At 41.5% G+C, this 12,253-nt stretch overlaps 1 protein-coding gene across 2 annotated transcripts in view; it reads right to left on the bottom strand.

Moving 5' to 3' along the window:
- Positions 1-469: 469 nt before the first annotated feature.
- Positions 470-12,253, bottom strand: part of nup88 (nucleoporin 88) — a 49,484-nt gene continuing 37,700 nt past the window's right edge. For both annotated transcript variants that reach the window (XM_043718836.2, XM_087977567.1), the window contains 2 exons: positions 8,685-8,803; positions 470-2,339 (listed from right to left, as the gene is read on the bottom strand). In XM_043718836.2, coding sequence (XP_043574771.2) covers positions 2,276-2,339; positions 8,685-8,803 — 183 coding nt within the window. In that variant the 3' untranslated portion in view covers positions 470-2,275. The remainder of the gene's footprint in view (positions 2,340-8,684; positions 8,804-12,253) is intronic.

Here is a 12,253-nt window from a genome sequence, read left to right as displayed (position 1 = left end):
TTTTGTCATTTAATCTGTTAGAGGATGGTGAATCTTGAGAATTCTCTACTCCAGGGGTTATGGAGGCTTAGCTACTAGATAAGCTCAAGACTGGGATGCAGAGATGTCTAGTTACTGAAGATATAAAGGGATATGGGGATAGTGCAGGAATGGGGTGTTCAAGTAGATGATCACCCATGATTTAGAATGTTGGACTGTTTGAGGGGACAGAGTAACCTACTCCTGCAGTATTTCCACTATGTCCCCTTTCTCTGCCTCTGTACCTGCTTCAAGTCTGTTACATCTTTCGCTAATTAAGTCATCAACCCAAAACACCCTCCTTCTGCCCACAGATGCCACTCAATGAGCATTTCCAGCATTATCTTTGCCATTTCCTATGCTTCCACTGAATGGATGAGGCGCTACATCAGCTTTCCTCAGCCATACTGCTCAACCTGTGAGTTAGCTCTTTCATCAACAATACAACACAGACCATATAAACGCTTTTATTCACATAGTTGTATAAAGTACACAAAATTATATTTCAAAGTAATACATTTTAAAAAAGATCTTGTACATTGGCTGTAAGCTCTGGATGAACATGTTTAAACACTACTTTATCAAAAAATATTTAGGGTAATTTTAATATAATCCATCAAATAGAAAATGGACTTCAGTGGAGAGTAAAATTGGGCACTAATTAACCTGATTCCCATTTGGCGCATTAAATTAACCTTACTTCCTTCTCCTCCTGCATAGCATTTACAAAGAGTTACAGCAGCCATCGCATCTCCAAACAGAGGACCTCCTTTCATAAATCAACAGCTGAGTTGCAAAAATAAACTAGATATGAGTACAAAACTGTCAGATTCATTTACAAGAACTTCCAAAATATTATTTCAAATATCGTAATGTTTGGATTATTAATTATAGAATCAAACCTGGATCAGTTGTCACCCTTCCCTTTCTAAATTACTGTCTCCTACCATGTAAGGTTTTGTACGTGAACGGTTTTTTCTCTCTCTCCACCTCCCCATTCCATCATTTCACCCGCGTGATGACTTCTCATGGGGGATGATGGATATCAGAGCAAATTCTGATCATAAAGTCACTGGACTTGCACACACTTTTCAGTGGGAGCAACAGGTCATAAGGCCAGAGTCAGTGTGAGGCAGTAAAACTAGGGGCAGTGTTGTTACATCCACCTAGGTGGTGGAGATCGAGAGATGTAATCAGACACCTTCTCCCAACCAGTAAAACAACAAGTGTGCAAAGTGAAACTCAAAGCATTGTCAAGAGATATGGCCACTTTCAGAAGGGCCTTCCAAACTGGTCCAACAAAAACAATATAAAATGTGACAAAACATCTGATGAAGGGTATGCACATTTCCTTTATGCATTAAAATACATCTCCAGAAACAATTTTAAAAGCTGAAAATCAGCTGCACAAGCAAGCATGAAATACATATGCCTACAGTGTGGTGAGACCCATGTTGTGAGCCAGATTAAAGCTGTTAAACTGCAACAAAAGGAAATGCCAGAAGCATGGTTTTGAGTAGTGGCAGCTGGAGGGAGAAAGATTCATCCACCCTATGGGTGGACATAATGTAGAGTACAGGATCCCAAGACACAGGGGGGTATTTTCCCCCTGCTTTAAGCAACTACCAAAATGAACAGATAAAGCAAATATTCTGCTGCTTTGAATGAAACAATTCTAGAATCAGGCTTTGGGGGCATTAGAAAAGTGTTTGAGCACAATTCTAGACTTATACAAAAAGAACTGCATTTTAGGCATGAGGTGAAACCGTACATGGCACAAGCCAGAAATCAGAAAAACAAAATATCCCTTCCACTGGCGGCATTTAGTCCAGTAAGAGGTTGGTAATAGTAATTTTGAGTTTGAGATATAGTATTCAGAGAAGAACCAGGTTAATGATCGGAGAGCGATGGATGATCTTCGACTAATCCTTGGTGGAGCACCAGTCTCTCTATCAAATGATTCCTTTTGATTGGAGAACTGTATATAAATTGTAAGAGGATCTGAGATGCAAGGTTACCGATTTGGATCTTTATGCCAACTGAAAATAAAACCTAATGAAATTCCACCCAGAATGAATTTCATTGCGCCTTGTATGAAAGAGTGTTGAAAGTTTGAGTAAGATCAGCAATGGCCGAAATGTTGTTACTTTTGCTTTCCTCAACTTAGTCTCAGAGGAATTGGAGACATCTTTCATTGAACTTTCAAACTTCATGCTTCAAAGATAACTTGCCATCGTCGTGCAGAACAAGCTCAGGACTAAAAGTTCACATGAACTCTGATGTCATTAATTTTCCTCACTATTTCAGTAATACGGTCACTCCTGAAAAAGAAAATTAAGACATTAAAATAATTGGCAGCAGACCATTCAACCATGAAGTCTGATCACCTTACAATTAGAGCAGAATCGGTCTACACCTTAACTCGGTCAAATCAGCCCAAATGTCACCCAACAAAAATCAATTCAATTATTTTAAACTGATCTGATCAGTTAGAGTTAGTGCTAGTCATCACCTATAAAGAAATAATGAGCCATTTTGTAATCAAATTACCACACTCCTTTTTAACATGAAGAGTGAGCTCTGCCATTCTGATACGGATTCCAATTAGGGCTCTTTTCAGAATTACAGAGCTTTACTTCCATTCGGATAAGTCCCTCATGCTGCAAGGGGAAGTCACACTATGGCCTCCCCCTTTTAAACAAGGGCTAGTGCCACATTCTGCAATGTAAAGGGTCCAGCATGACAAACAACCATTTTGACTGCTCCTGTGAAAAGGTAAGATACAGAAGTTAGGGTGCCTGGAGGATAAGATTGAGAGTCTGGCAGTGGTGCAGACAACACTCACTACTTAAACAGGATTCTTCCTAACTAGTGATAAGTTAATCTATGACGACTGTCGCTGTCATGATTGTCAGAGAAGCATGTTAAAAAGGCATACAAGAGCCTGTGCATTACAAATAATGAGGCATCAAGTACAAAAGCACTAAGTTATGCTAAACCTCCAAAACAAATTCACTAGTTATGCTCTAGCTGAAATACTGAGCACAATCAAGGCCAAAACATTTAGGAAGAATGTCAAGTCCTCACATAGATGCAGAATAGATTTACTCAGATAGTACTGGGGTGTCATACTTCAGTTATGTGTAGTGACAATGAGTTCTCTGTACAGAATGTTAAGGAGACATTTAACAGATATTTTATGATTTCTAAAGGTATTAAGGGTTACATGGAAAAAGACAAAGCATTTGGTCACAGATTAGCTCTGTTCCTATGCTTCCAGGTACAAAAGGTCATCAAAGTGTTACAACACAGGGTAAGCCCCTCTGCTAACTTAAACCCAACTCAGTGAAACTCAACTCGTGCCAAAATCTGTTAAACTTCAAGAGGCAAAGAACTATCCGAGAGGTCACCATTTAAAGTAAAAATTAACAATTTTATTCAAGTCCAACAGAGAACATTAAAACCATAGCTAATTACAACTCCTTTCTCTTAAACCTATCTTTTACCTCTCACTCTACAATACTGGTCCGATAGAAAACCCCCAATTAAGATTTACAAAACAAAACCATGTTTCAAAACCAGCCAGCTGTCAATTCGCCTATGTAGATTTTCCTGTATCAACTTTTTTTGGTCTTCTGCTGCACAGCTTTTCTTCTGGACAGATACCTTTCAGAGACGTAGTCGGCTAGCAGTCTATACTTGTTGGTGCTCTTGGCAGTTCTCCCACTGACTGTTCAAAATGTCTGATTTTATACCCCAAAACATTGGGTTTTTTCATTAGTTTGATGTTATCAAAACATTACATTCAAATTTGATTGGAATTTGGTATCTGGTGCATAATTTAAACTGATTGGACAAATTTGAATTTGTGTTTGTACCATGGCAACATAACTCCAGCTATTTGTTTCAATCAAATGTAACATTTTTAAACTGTTCAGCACACTCTGTACTTTGTCAGTCCCTGCCAGCTTCCTCTGTAGGACACACCTTCATAACACCTCCCTCCTTGAGAAAAAAAATGAACCATCATAACGAAAAGATGGCTTCACTTTTTCTTCTATTCCTTAATCACAATATCATGACATACATATGACTTTAATCTAAGTTCATATTAATTTCTTCATATATAACATTGAATGGATACCAATCTCATCTATATTTTCAGTTAAATCCATGATAACGCATCTGCGATTATGACCCGCGATATGCACAATTTGTAAATTAGAAGTCTGTAAAATAAGAATCCAATGAAATAGTCTCATATTCTTGTCTTTAACATATTTCAAGAATGTAAGAGGATTATGATCAGTGTACACAACCACCTCAGACACATCGTTTGTGACATATATTTATATGTTGTAAGGTCATAACCAAACTCAATGGTTCTTTTTTGATCATGGAATATTTCCTCTGGTGGATGTTGAGTTGCTTCGAAAAGTAACTGACTGACATCATCATCTTCCTGTAGCAGTACAGCTCCAATTCCTGTGTCACTACCATCAAATGGCAACTTTGAAAGGTTTTGAAAAGTTTGGTGTAGCTAAAATTGGTGCAATGGTTAATATTCTTTTAAATGGTCGAATGCCTCCTAGCATGGTTCTGTCCACCGAAAGATTGTGAACTTCAGCAAATTGGTTAACAATGCCACTACACTGCTGAAGTTTGGAACAAACTTCCGATAAAATCCACTTAGCCCCAAGAATTAAAACACCTCTTTCTTAGAGGTTGATCGTGGAAATTCCTTGATGGCCTCTATCTTTGCGTTTTGTGGGGTCAACCGATGACCAATGTTATGACCCAAGAAAGTCACTTCTGCTTTCATGAATTCAGTTTTGTTTATCACCAGTTTTCCTTCTCGTATTCAAAGAGCTCTGCCAATTCTATGATGTGTTCTTTCCAGGACTTAGTAAAGATCACTACAGCGTCCAGATAGACTGCAGTTTGTTAACCCAGCCACAACTCTGTTCACGAGTCTTTGGAATGTGGTGGGTGCGTTCTTCATTCCAAAAGGCATCAGTTGGGGTTACAAATGCAGAAATTTATTTCGCTGTCTCTGATAAAAGGTACCTGCCAGTAACCATGCAGTAAGTCCAACTGGGTGATGCAACTGGCTTGTCCGACTTTCTCAATACAGTCCTTCAATCTCTGTATTGTATACAAGTCTGATTTTGTAACAGCGTTGACCTTCTGATAATCCATGCAAAATCGTCGAGTCCCATCAGGTTTGGGAACTAAGACAAAATCGGTGAACTCTACTTGTTCTGGCTCGGTTCTCGTTAAGCATGGCCTCTGTCTCCTTCTGGACCTGTCTGTCTTTGAGAGGATTAAGCCGATGGGGTGTTGTTTTATCAGAACAGCATTCCCTACGTCTACTTCATGTACGGTTGCATGAGTCCTCCCCATCCGATTCCTACATATATCCTCATACTGCTGTAACAAATCTTTCAACTGTGTTTTTCGCTTCTGAGACAGTTTACTAACCTATCCCATTCCTCAAGGACTTCATTTTTTTAACATATTTTGCAGCACATCAAAATCCACAACATCTGGATTTCATTCCTCTCTCAGGCAGTAACTAACACCAGTTTCTCCAGTTCTTTCAGAATATTCTCTGCCTCCTTTTCGGAGTACGCAACATGTATATCTTTTATTGTGGAATCTTTCTGTTGCAAGTCCATTAGTCTTTCAGAATTAAACACTACTATCTGACCCTCTACCTGTTCAGGTTTTTCCTGCACCGTTACGTCAAACAGGGCGCCCGCTCACTGAACCTCAACTCCTTCATTTTTCTCTTCAGTTTTTTGCTTCCTGCTGTGATGTATGATACTGGGATCTTGTTACTACAGAGTTTAGGAAATTACCAGGATATTTCTGTTTTAACTCCTCAGTTTCTTAGTCTTCTCCACAACAAGGGGTGTTACTTCCATCTTGGACCCTGCTAAACTATTCCCAAGAACAAACTGGATTCCTGGAACTGACACTCTGTTAATCACTCCCACTGTAACTGCCCCAGTTTTGAGTTGGCAGTCCAACCTGATCTTACATAGGGGAATGCTAAATTTCTGTCTACCTATTGGGGCGGCACGGTGGCACAGTGGTTAGCACTGCTGCCTCTCAGCGCCAGAGACCCGGGTTCAATTCCTGACTCAGGCGACTGACTGTGTGGAGTTTGCACATTCTCCCAGTGTCTGCGTGGGTTTCCTCCGGGTGCTCCGGTTTCCTCCCACAGTCCAAAGATGTGCAGGTCAGGTGAATTGGCCATGCTAAATTGCCCATAGTGTTAGGTAAGGGATAAATGTAGGGGTATGGGTGGGTTGCGCTTCGGCGGGGAGGTGTGGACTTGTTGGGCTGAAGGGCCTGTTTCTACACTGTAAGTAATCTAATCTAATCTAATCTATCCCACAAATTACCACACTCTCAGGTACCAGGTCAGAAAGACTGCAAATTTGCTCATGTCTTAATATTAGAGACTGGTTAGATCCTGTATCTCTCAAAATTATAACAACTTCTTACCCTTCTTTCCCGCCCTTTGAGTAAACTTTACCCACAGAGGTAAATTCTTTGTAGAGATCAAGCACTAACTCCATAACCAGCCTCTGCCTGGGCTGTGCACTCTTCTGCAGCTCCTCCGCTCTTCTTGGGGTCTCATTTACTACTTTTACTAATGCTTAGCTTCTTTTACAACATCTTTTTCCACAGTACCTTTTTGTTTTAAACAACCAGCACTGTGACTTTGCATGTCTCACTTTACCACAGTGGAAACACCTGAGGCCTTTCACCTTTTCACCCTCTTGGGCTTCTTTTTTAACCTGTGGTAAACACTTAACCACTGTTCTCTACTCTTTGTTCTGTAGTGTAGGATCGCCCCTTCTCCCAACTTCTATAAGGTGAAATTCTGGCCAGAAACTGTCTTATGCACAAACAAATATTCATCTGCTAATTCTGCTGCCCTTCTCACTTCCCGAACTTTGTTCCTCCACGTGAATTCTTAGCGTCTCTGGAAGTGAGTTTTTAAACTCCTCCAGCAGAATATTTTTGATCTGATAGAGAATTGGTCAGAAGGTAGCAGACAAGGATAATGCGTATATATTTCAACTGATGGATGACACCAGTGATAGTCAAAGGGATTTGTAATGAAACCTTATCATTTGCCTATAGAAAGCTGAGACTAAAACTTGAAAACTATGCATCCAAGTTTTGCTGAAGGACTGTAAGTCGTGTTGATAAAAGGAAATTGTGAAAAACGCCAATCCATTAAGTGAGCAATCACAACTAAGACAGGAAGAGTTCAATGAGAGAATACATCATCCCCTTCATCCGATCTTCATTCAGTGATTAAAAGTCCCCAAGCCAAAATACAGCCTACTCGTGCTTATTTTAAAGGAGATCACTCTGTCAGTCACAGTCTGTACATGGAACTATTCTTGGTAACGGTGGCACAGTGGTTAGCACTGCTGCCACACAGCGCCAGGGACCCGGGTTCAATTCCCGCCTCAGGCAACTGTCTGTGTGGAGTTTCCACAATTTCCCTGTGTCTGCATGGGTTTCCTCCAGGAGTTCCAGTTTCCTCCCACAGTCCAAAGATGTGCTGGTTAGGTGAATTGGCTATGCTAAATTGCCCGTAATGTTAGATGAAGGGGTAAATGTCGGGGAATGGGTCTGGGTGGGTTGCTCTTCGGGGGGTCGGTGTGGACTTGTTGGGCCAAAGGGCCTGTTTCCACGCTGTAAGATATCTAATATGCAGTATTGCTTGTACCTTACCACAAGTACATAAAGGGTTTGTATTGAGACCCAAGAGGTGGAAGATGGCTGTACAAGGACACTGGATTCTCCGAAACTCTTGTCATGGCTTGCCACTTTACAGACTGAGATTGTCTTAAGAAATCTGTTAGTGACATTTTCAGTTTCCATTCCTTCCAAAGATGGTCAAATATTGGGCGGGGTGACATTTGGAAGTTATATTTTAGCTACAAAAACAAAATGCCTTAAAAGCAGCAAAACATCCCATGATTCCCCGAACAAATATTATTGAAGGAAACTTGACATCTATACACCGAGAAAACAGATGACCTAATAACTGAAGAGCTGGATTTTATGGAAGCAAAGTGAAAAGTTTGAGGAGGAAATTCCAAAACTTGGAGCCTAAGCAGTTGAAAACACAGCCATCAACAATACCACCATTAAAACTGGGAATGGTCAAGACGACAGAATTGAAGGAGGTGTCTCAGAGGTTGTAGGACTGGGGAAAATTACAGGGTTTGGAGCACCGAGGCTACAAAGCATGAAATACTCAGAGCAAGAGGATGCTTTGGCTCACTCAATAATCTAACACATGTCTTGTCATAAGGAAGATCGCCTGTGGTTAGATTTCTTTGAGAAACTTGATTGGCCAACCGAACAGCAGAGCTCAATTGGCATTCAACCTTGGTATTCAAATGAATGGAATTATCACAGCAGTTGCAATTTGGGTGGATTTAAGCACTACTTCCCAGGAAATACATCAAGGAGATGGAAGCAGTGCAGGGTAAATTCAGCAGCACAGTACCAAAGCACTGTGTGGTTCTCACACTTGATTACAAAGCTGGCTAGCTGACAAGTTGGGCTTATTTAATAGTATTCCCTATGTTTACAATTCAACTGATCCATTTGATATCTCTGATACTTACTGCTCCTTTAAAACAGATTGAACACACTTCTTCTGGGATGCACTGAGTGAGATGCTCTTTTTTCGTGGACTCTCTTGCTCATGTATTTCCCTCTGCTGGTATTCACTCTTCATTTGGACCTGAGATGAAAAGGATTTGATTATATTAATTAGGGAATACTGCAACATTTAATTTAGACACCAGCCTATACTATAATCCACTTCCTGCTTTCAGGTTAAAGTGGTTATCACAAACTGCTTGCTGCATTTTCCTCAGATATAATAAAAAAACAGAAAGAGCAAGCTGGTTCATTTATCTTAAATTACATTTGAGCAAAACCAGACATCATTGTAAATGATTGGAGTTCTTGTGCAACCAAAAAGCCATTCTGCATAACCAAATATGAACTCCAGCTAATTTTTCAAAAGATCTGCATTGATAGGGCACCTTTTATGGCCACCAGCGTTTCAAAGCACTTTACAGGCATGTTTCACATAGCAATACACAATGAAGATTAGATACATTTTTTTTAGTTAAGGAATAAATATTGGCCATGACATTGGCTTGTTCTTTGAATTAGCAATATAGAATCCTGAACACATACAGGCGGTTCTGCTATAATGCAACAGTTCTGCTCCTCTGCAACATTGCACTTCGACATACTGCTAAGGAAAATCACGGTGTCTAAGACCGCTTATAGAAAATCACTATACCTATTCAGGAGGAAGTTAAAAATCACACAACACCAGTTTATAGTCCAACAGGTTTAATTGGAAGCACACTAGCTTTCGGAGCAACGCTCCTTCATCAGGTGATTGTGGAGGGCTCGATCGTAACACAGAATTTATAGCAAAAATTTGCAGTGTGATGTAACTGAAATTATACATTGAAGAATTGATTGTCTGTTAAGCCTTTCATCTGTTAGAATACAGTGATAGTTTCACTTCTTTCATGTGTAAATCACAAAACCCTTTTTTTTAAAGTTGCATTCTCGGGTTACCTGTTAACAATGGTGATAGCTAGACAATGTGTTGAAGATTTTAGCCCCCTGTGTTCTCTGTCTATGACCTGATGTTTAGATTGATTCCAATCTAAAAAGTGAAATAACAGAGTTTTACATAAATTCATGCAGTTTTTGAGCTCAGAGTTTGACATGAATCTATGTGGTTTTTGAGCAAAGTGCAATGTAACTTTGTACCAAAAAAATTCACCACACACAATATATATGTGTGCATGTGGGTCTTTGTCTGTCTGTGTGTGTCTGTCTGGGGTGGGGGTTGTGAGTGTGAGAAAGTGTGTGTGTGTGTGTGTGTGTGTGTGTGTGGGGTGAGTGCAGAGTGTCTTAAGTCTGTGAGGGGGTGCACGTGTGGGAGTCTGTGTGTCTATAAGGGTGGGTGTGGGTGTCTGTGTGCGCTTCTGTGTGTATCTGTGTCCGTGTGCATGTGTGCGTGCGTGTGTGTAGGAATGTGTGTGTGTGTGTGTGTGTGTAGGAATGTGTGTGTGTGTGTGTGTGTGTGTGAGAGAATGTGTGAGTGTGTGAGGGAATATGTGTGTGTGTGGGGGAGGGAATATGTGTGTGCGTGTGTGTGTGTGGGGGAGGGAATATGTGTGTGTGTGTGGGGGAGGGAATATGTGTGTGTGTGTGTGGGAATGTGTGTGTGTGTGTGTGTGGGAATGTGTGTGTGTGTGTGGGAATGTGTGTGTGTGTGGGAATGTGTGTGTGTGTGTGTGTGGGAATGTGTGTGTGTGTGTGTGTGTGGGAATGTGTGTGTGTGTGTGTGTGGGAATGTGTGTGTGTGTGTGTGTGGGAATGTGTGTGTGTGTGTGTGTGGGAATGTGTGTGTGTGTGTGGGAATGTGTGTGTGTGTGTGGGAATGTGTGTGTGTGTGTGTGGGAATGTGTGTGTGTGTGTGGGAATGTGTGTGTGTGTGTGTGGGAATGTGTGTGTGTGTGTGGGAATGTGTGTGTGTGTGTGGGAATGTGTGTGTGTGTGTGTGGGAATGTGTGTGTGTGTGTGGGGGAATATGTGTGTGTGTGTGGGGGAATATGTGTGTGTGTGTGGGGGAATATGTGTGTGTGTGTGGGGGAATATGTGTGTGTGTGTGGGGGAATATGTGTGTGTGTGTGGGGGAATATGTGTGTGTGTGTGGGGGAATATGTGTGTGTGTGTGGGGGAATATGTGTGTGTGTGGGGGAATATGTGTGTGTGTGTGGGAATGTGTGTGTGCGTGTGGGAATGTGTGTGTGTGTGTGGGAATGTGTGTGTGTGTGTGGGAATGTGTGTGTGTGTGTGGGAATGTGTGTGTGTGTGTGGGGGAATGTGTGTGTGTGTGTGGGGGAATGTGTGTGTGTGTGTGGGGGAATGTGTGTGTGTGTGTGTGTGTGTGTGTGTGTGTGTGTGTGTGGGAATATGTGTGTGTGTGTGTGTGTGTGTGTGGGAATATGTGTGTGTGTGTGTGGGAATATGTGTGTGTGTGTGTGTGTGTGTGTGTGTGTGTGTGTGGGAATATGTGTGTGTGTGTGGGAATATGTGTGTGTGTGTGGGAATATGTGTGTGTGTGTGTGTGGGAATGTGTGTGTGTGTGTGTGTGGGAATATGTGTGTGTGTGTGTGTGGGAATGTGTGTGTGTGTGTGTGTGGGAATATGTGTGTGTGTGTGTGTGGGAATATGTGTGTGGGAATATGTGTGGGAATGTGTGTGTGTGTGTGGGTGTGTGTGTGGGAGGGAATATGTGTGTGTGTGGGAGGGAATATGTGTGTGTGTGGGAGGGAATATGTGTGTGTGTGTGTGGGAATATGTGTGTGTGTGTATGGGAATATGTGTGTGTGTGTGTGTGAATATGTGTGTGTGTGTGAATATGTGTGTGTGTGTGTGTGGGAATATGTGTGTGTGTGTGTGTGTGTGTGTGTGGGAATATGTGTGTGTGTGTGTGTGTGTGTGTGGGAATGTGTGTGTGTGTGTGTGTGTGTGTGGGAATATGTGTGTGTGTGTGTGTGTGTGTGGGAATGTGTGTGTGTGTGTGTGAGAATATGTGTGTGTGTGAATATGTGTGTGTGAGAATATGTGTGTGTGTGAATATGTGTGTGTGTGAATATGTGTGTGTGTGAATATGTGTGTGTGTGAATATGTGTGTGTGTGAATATGTGTGTGTGTGAATATGTGTGTGTGTGAATATGTGTGTGTGTGAATATGTGTGTGTGTGAATATGTGTGTGTGTGAATATGTGTGTGTGTGAATATGTGTGTGTGTGAATATGTGTGTGTGTGTGAATATGTGTGTGTGTATGAATATGTGTGTGTGTGTGAATATGTGTGTGTGAATATGTGTGTGTGTGAATATGTGTGTGAGAATATGTGTGTGAGAATATGTGTGTGAATATGTGTGTGTGTGTGTGTGTGTGTGTGTGTGTGTGTGTGTGTGTGTGTGTAGTGCAATGGTGATCACCTGTAATGTGACATGAACCCAAGGTCCCAGTTGAGGTCCTCCCTATGGATACCGAACTTAGCTATCAGCCTCTGCTCAGCCACTTTCCTCTGCTGCCTGTCCCGAAGTCTACCTTGGAGGATGGTCACCCGAAGGTCCGAGGCTG

The sequence above is a fragment of the Chiloscyllium plagiosum genome, unplaced genomic scaffold, assembly GCF_037043375.1.
Source record: "Chiloscyllium plagiosum isolate Xiang-an unplaced genomic scaffold, Cpla_swu_hap1 HiC_scaffold_31, whole genome shotgun sequence".
In the NCBI taxonomy this organism is placed as follows: Eukaryota; Metazoa; Chordata; class Chondrichthyes; order Orectolobiformes; family Hemiscylliidae; genus Chiloscyllium; species Chiloscyllium plagiosum.
The sequence above is the reverse complement of the archived record's forward strand: the minus strand, read 5'-3'. Positions and strand labels throughout refer to the sequence as shown.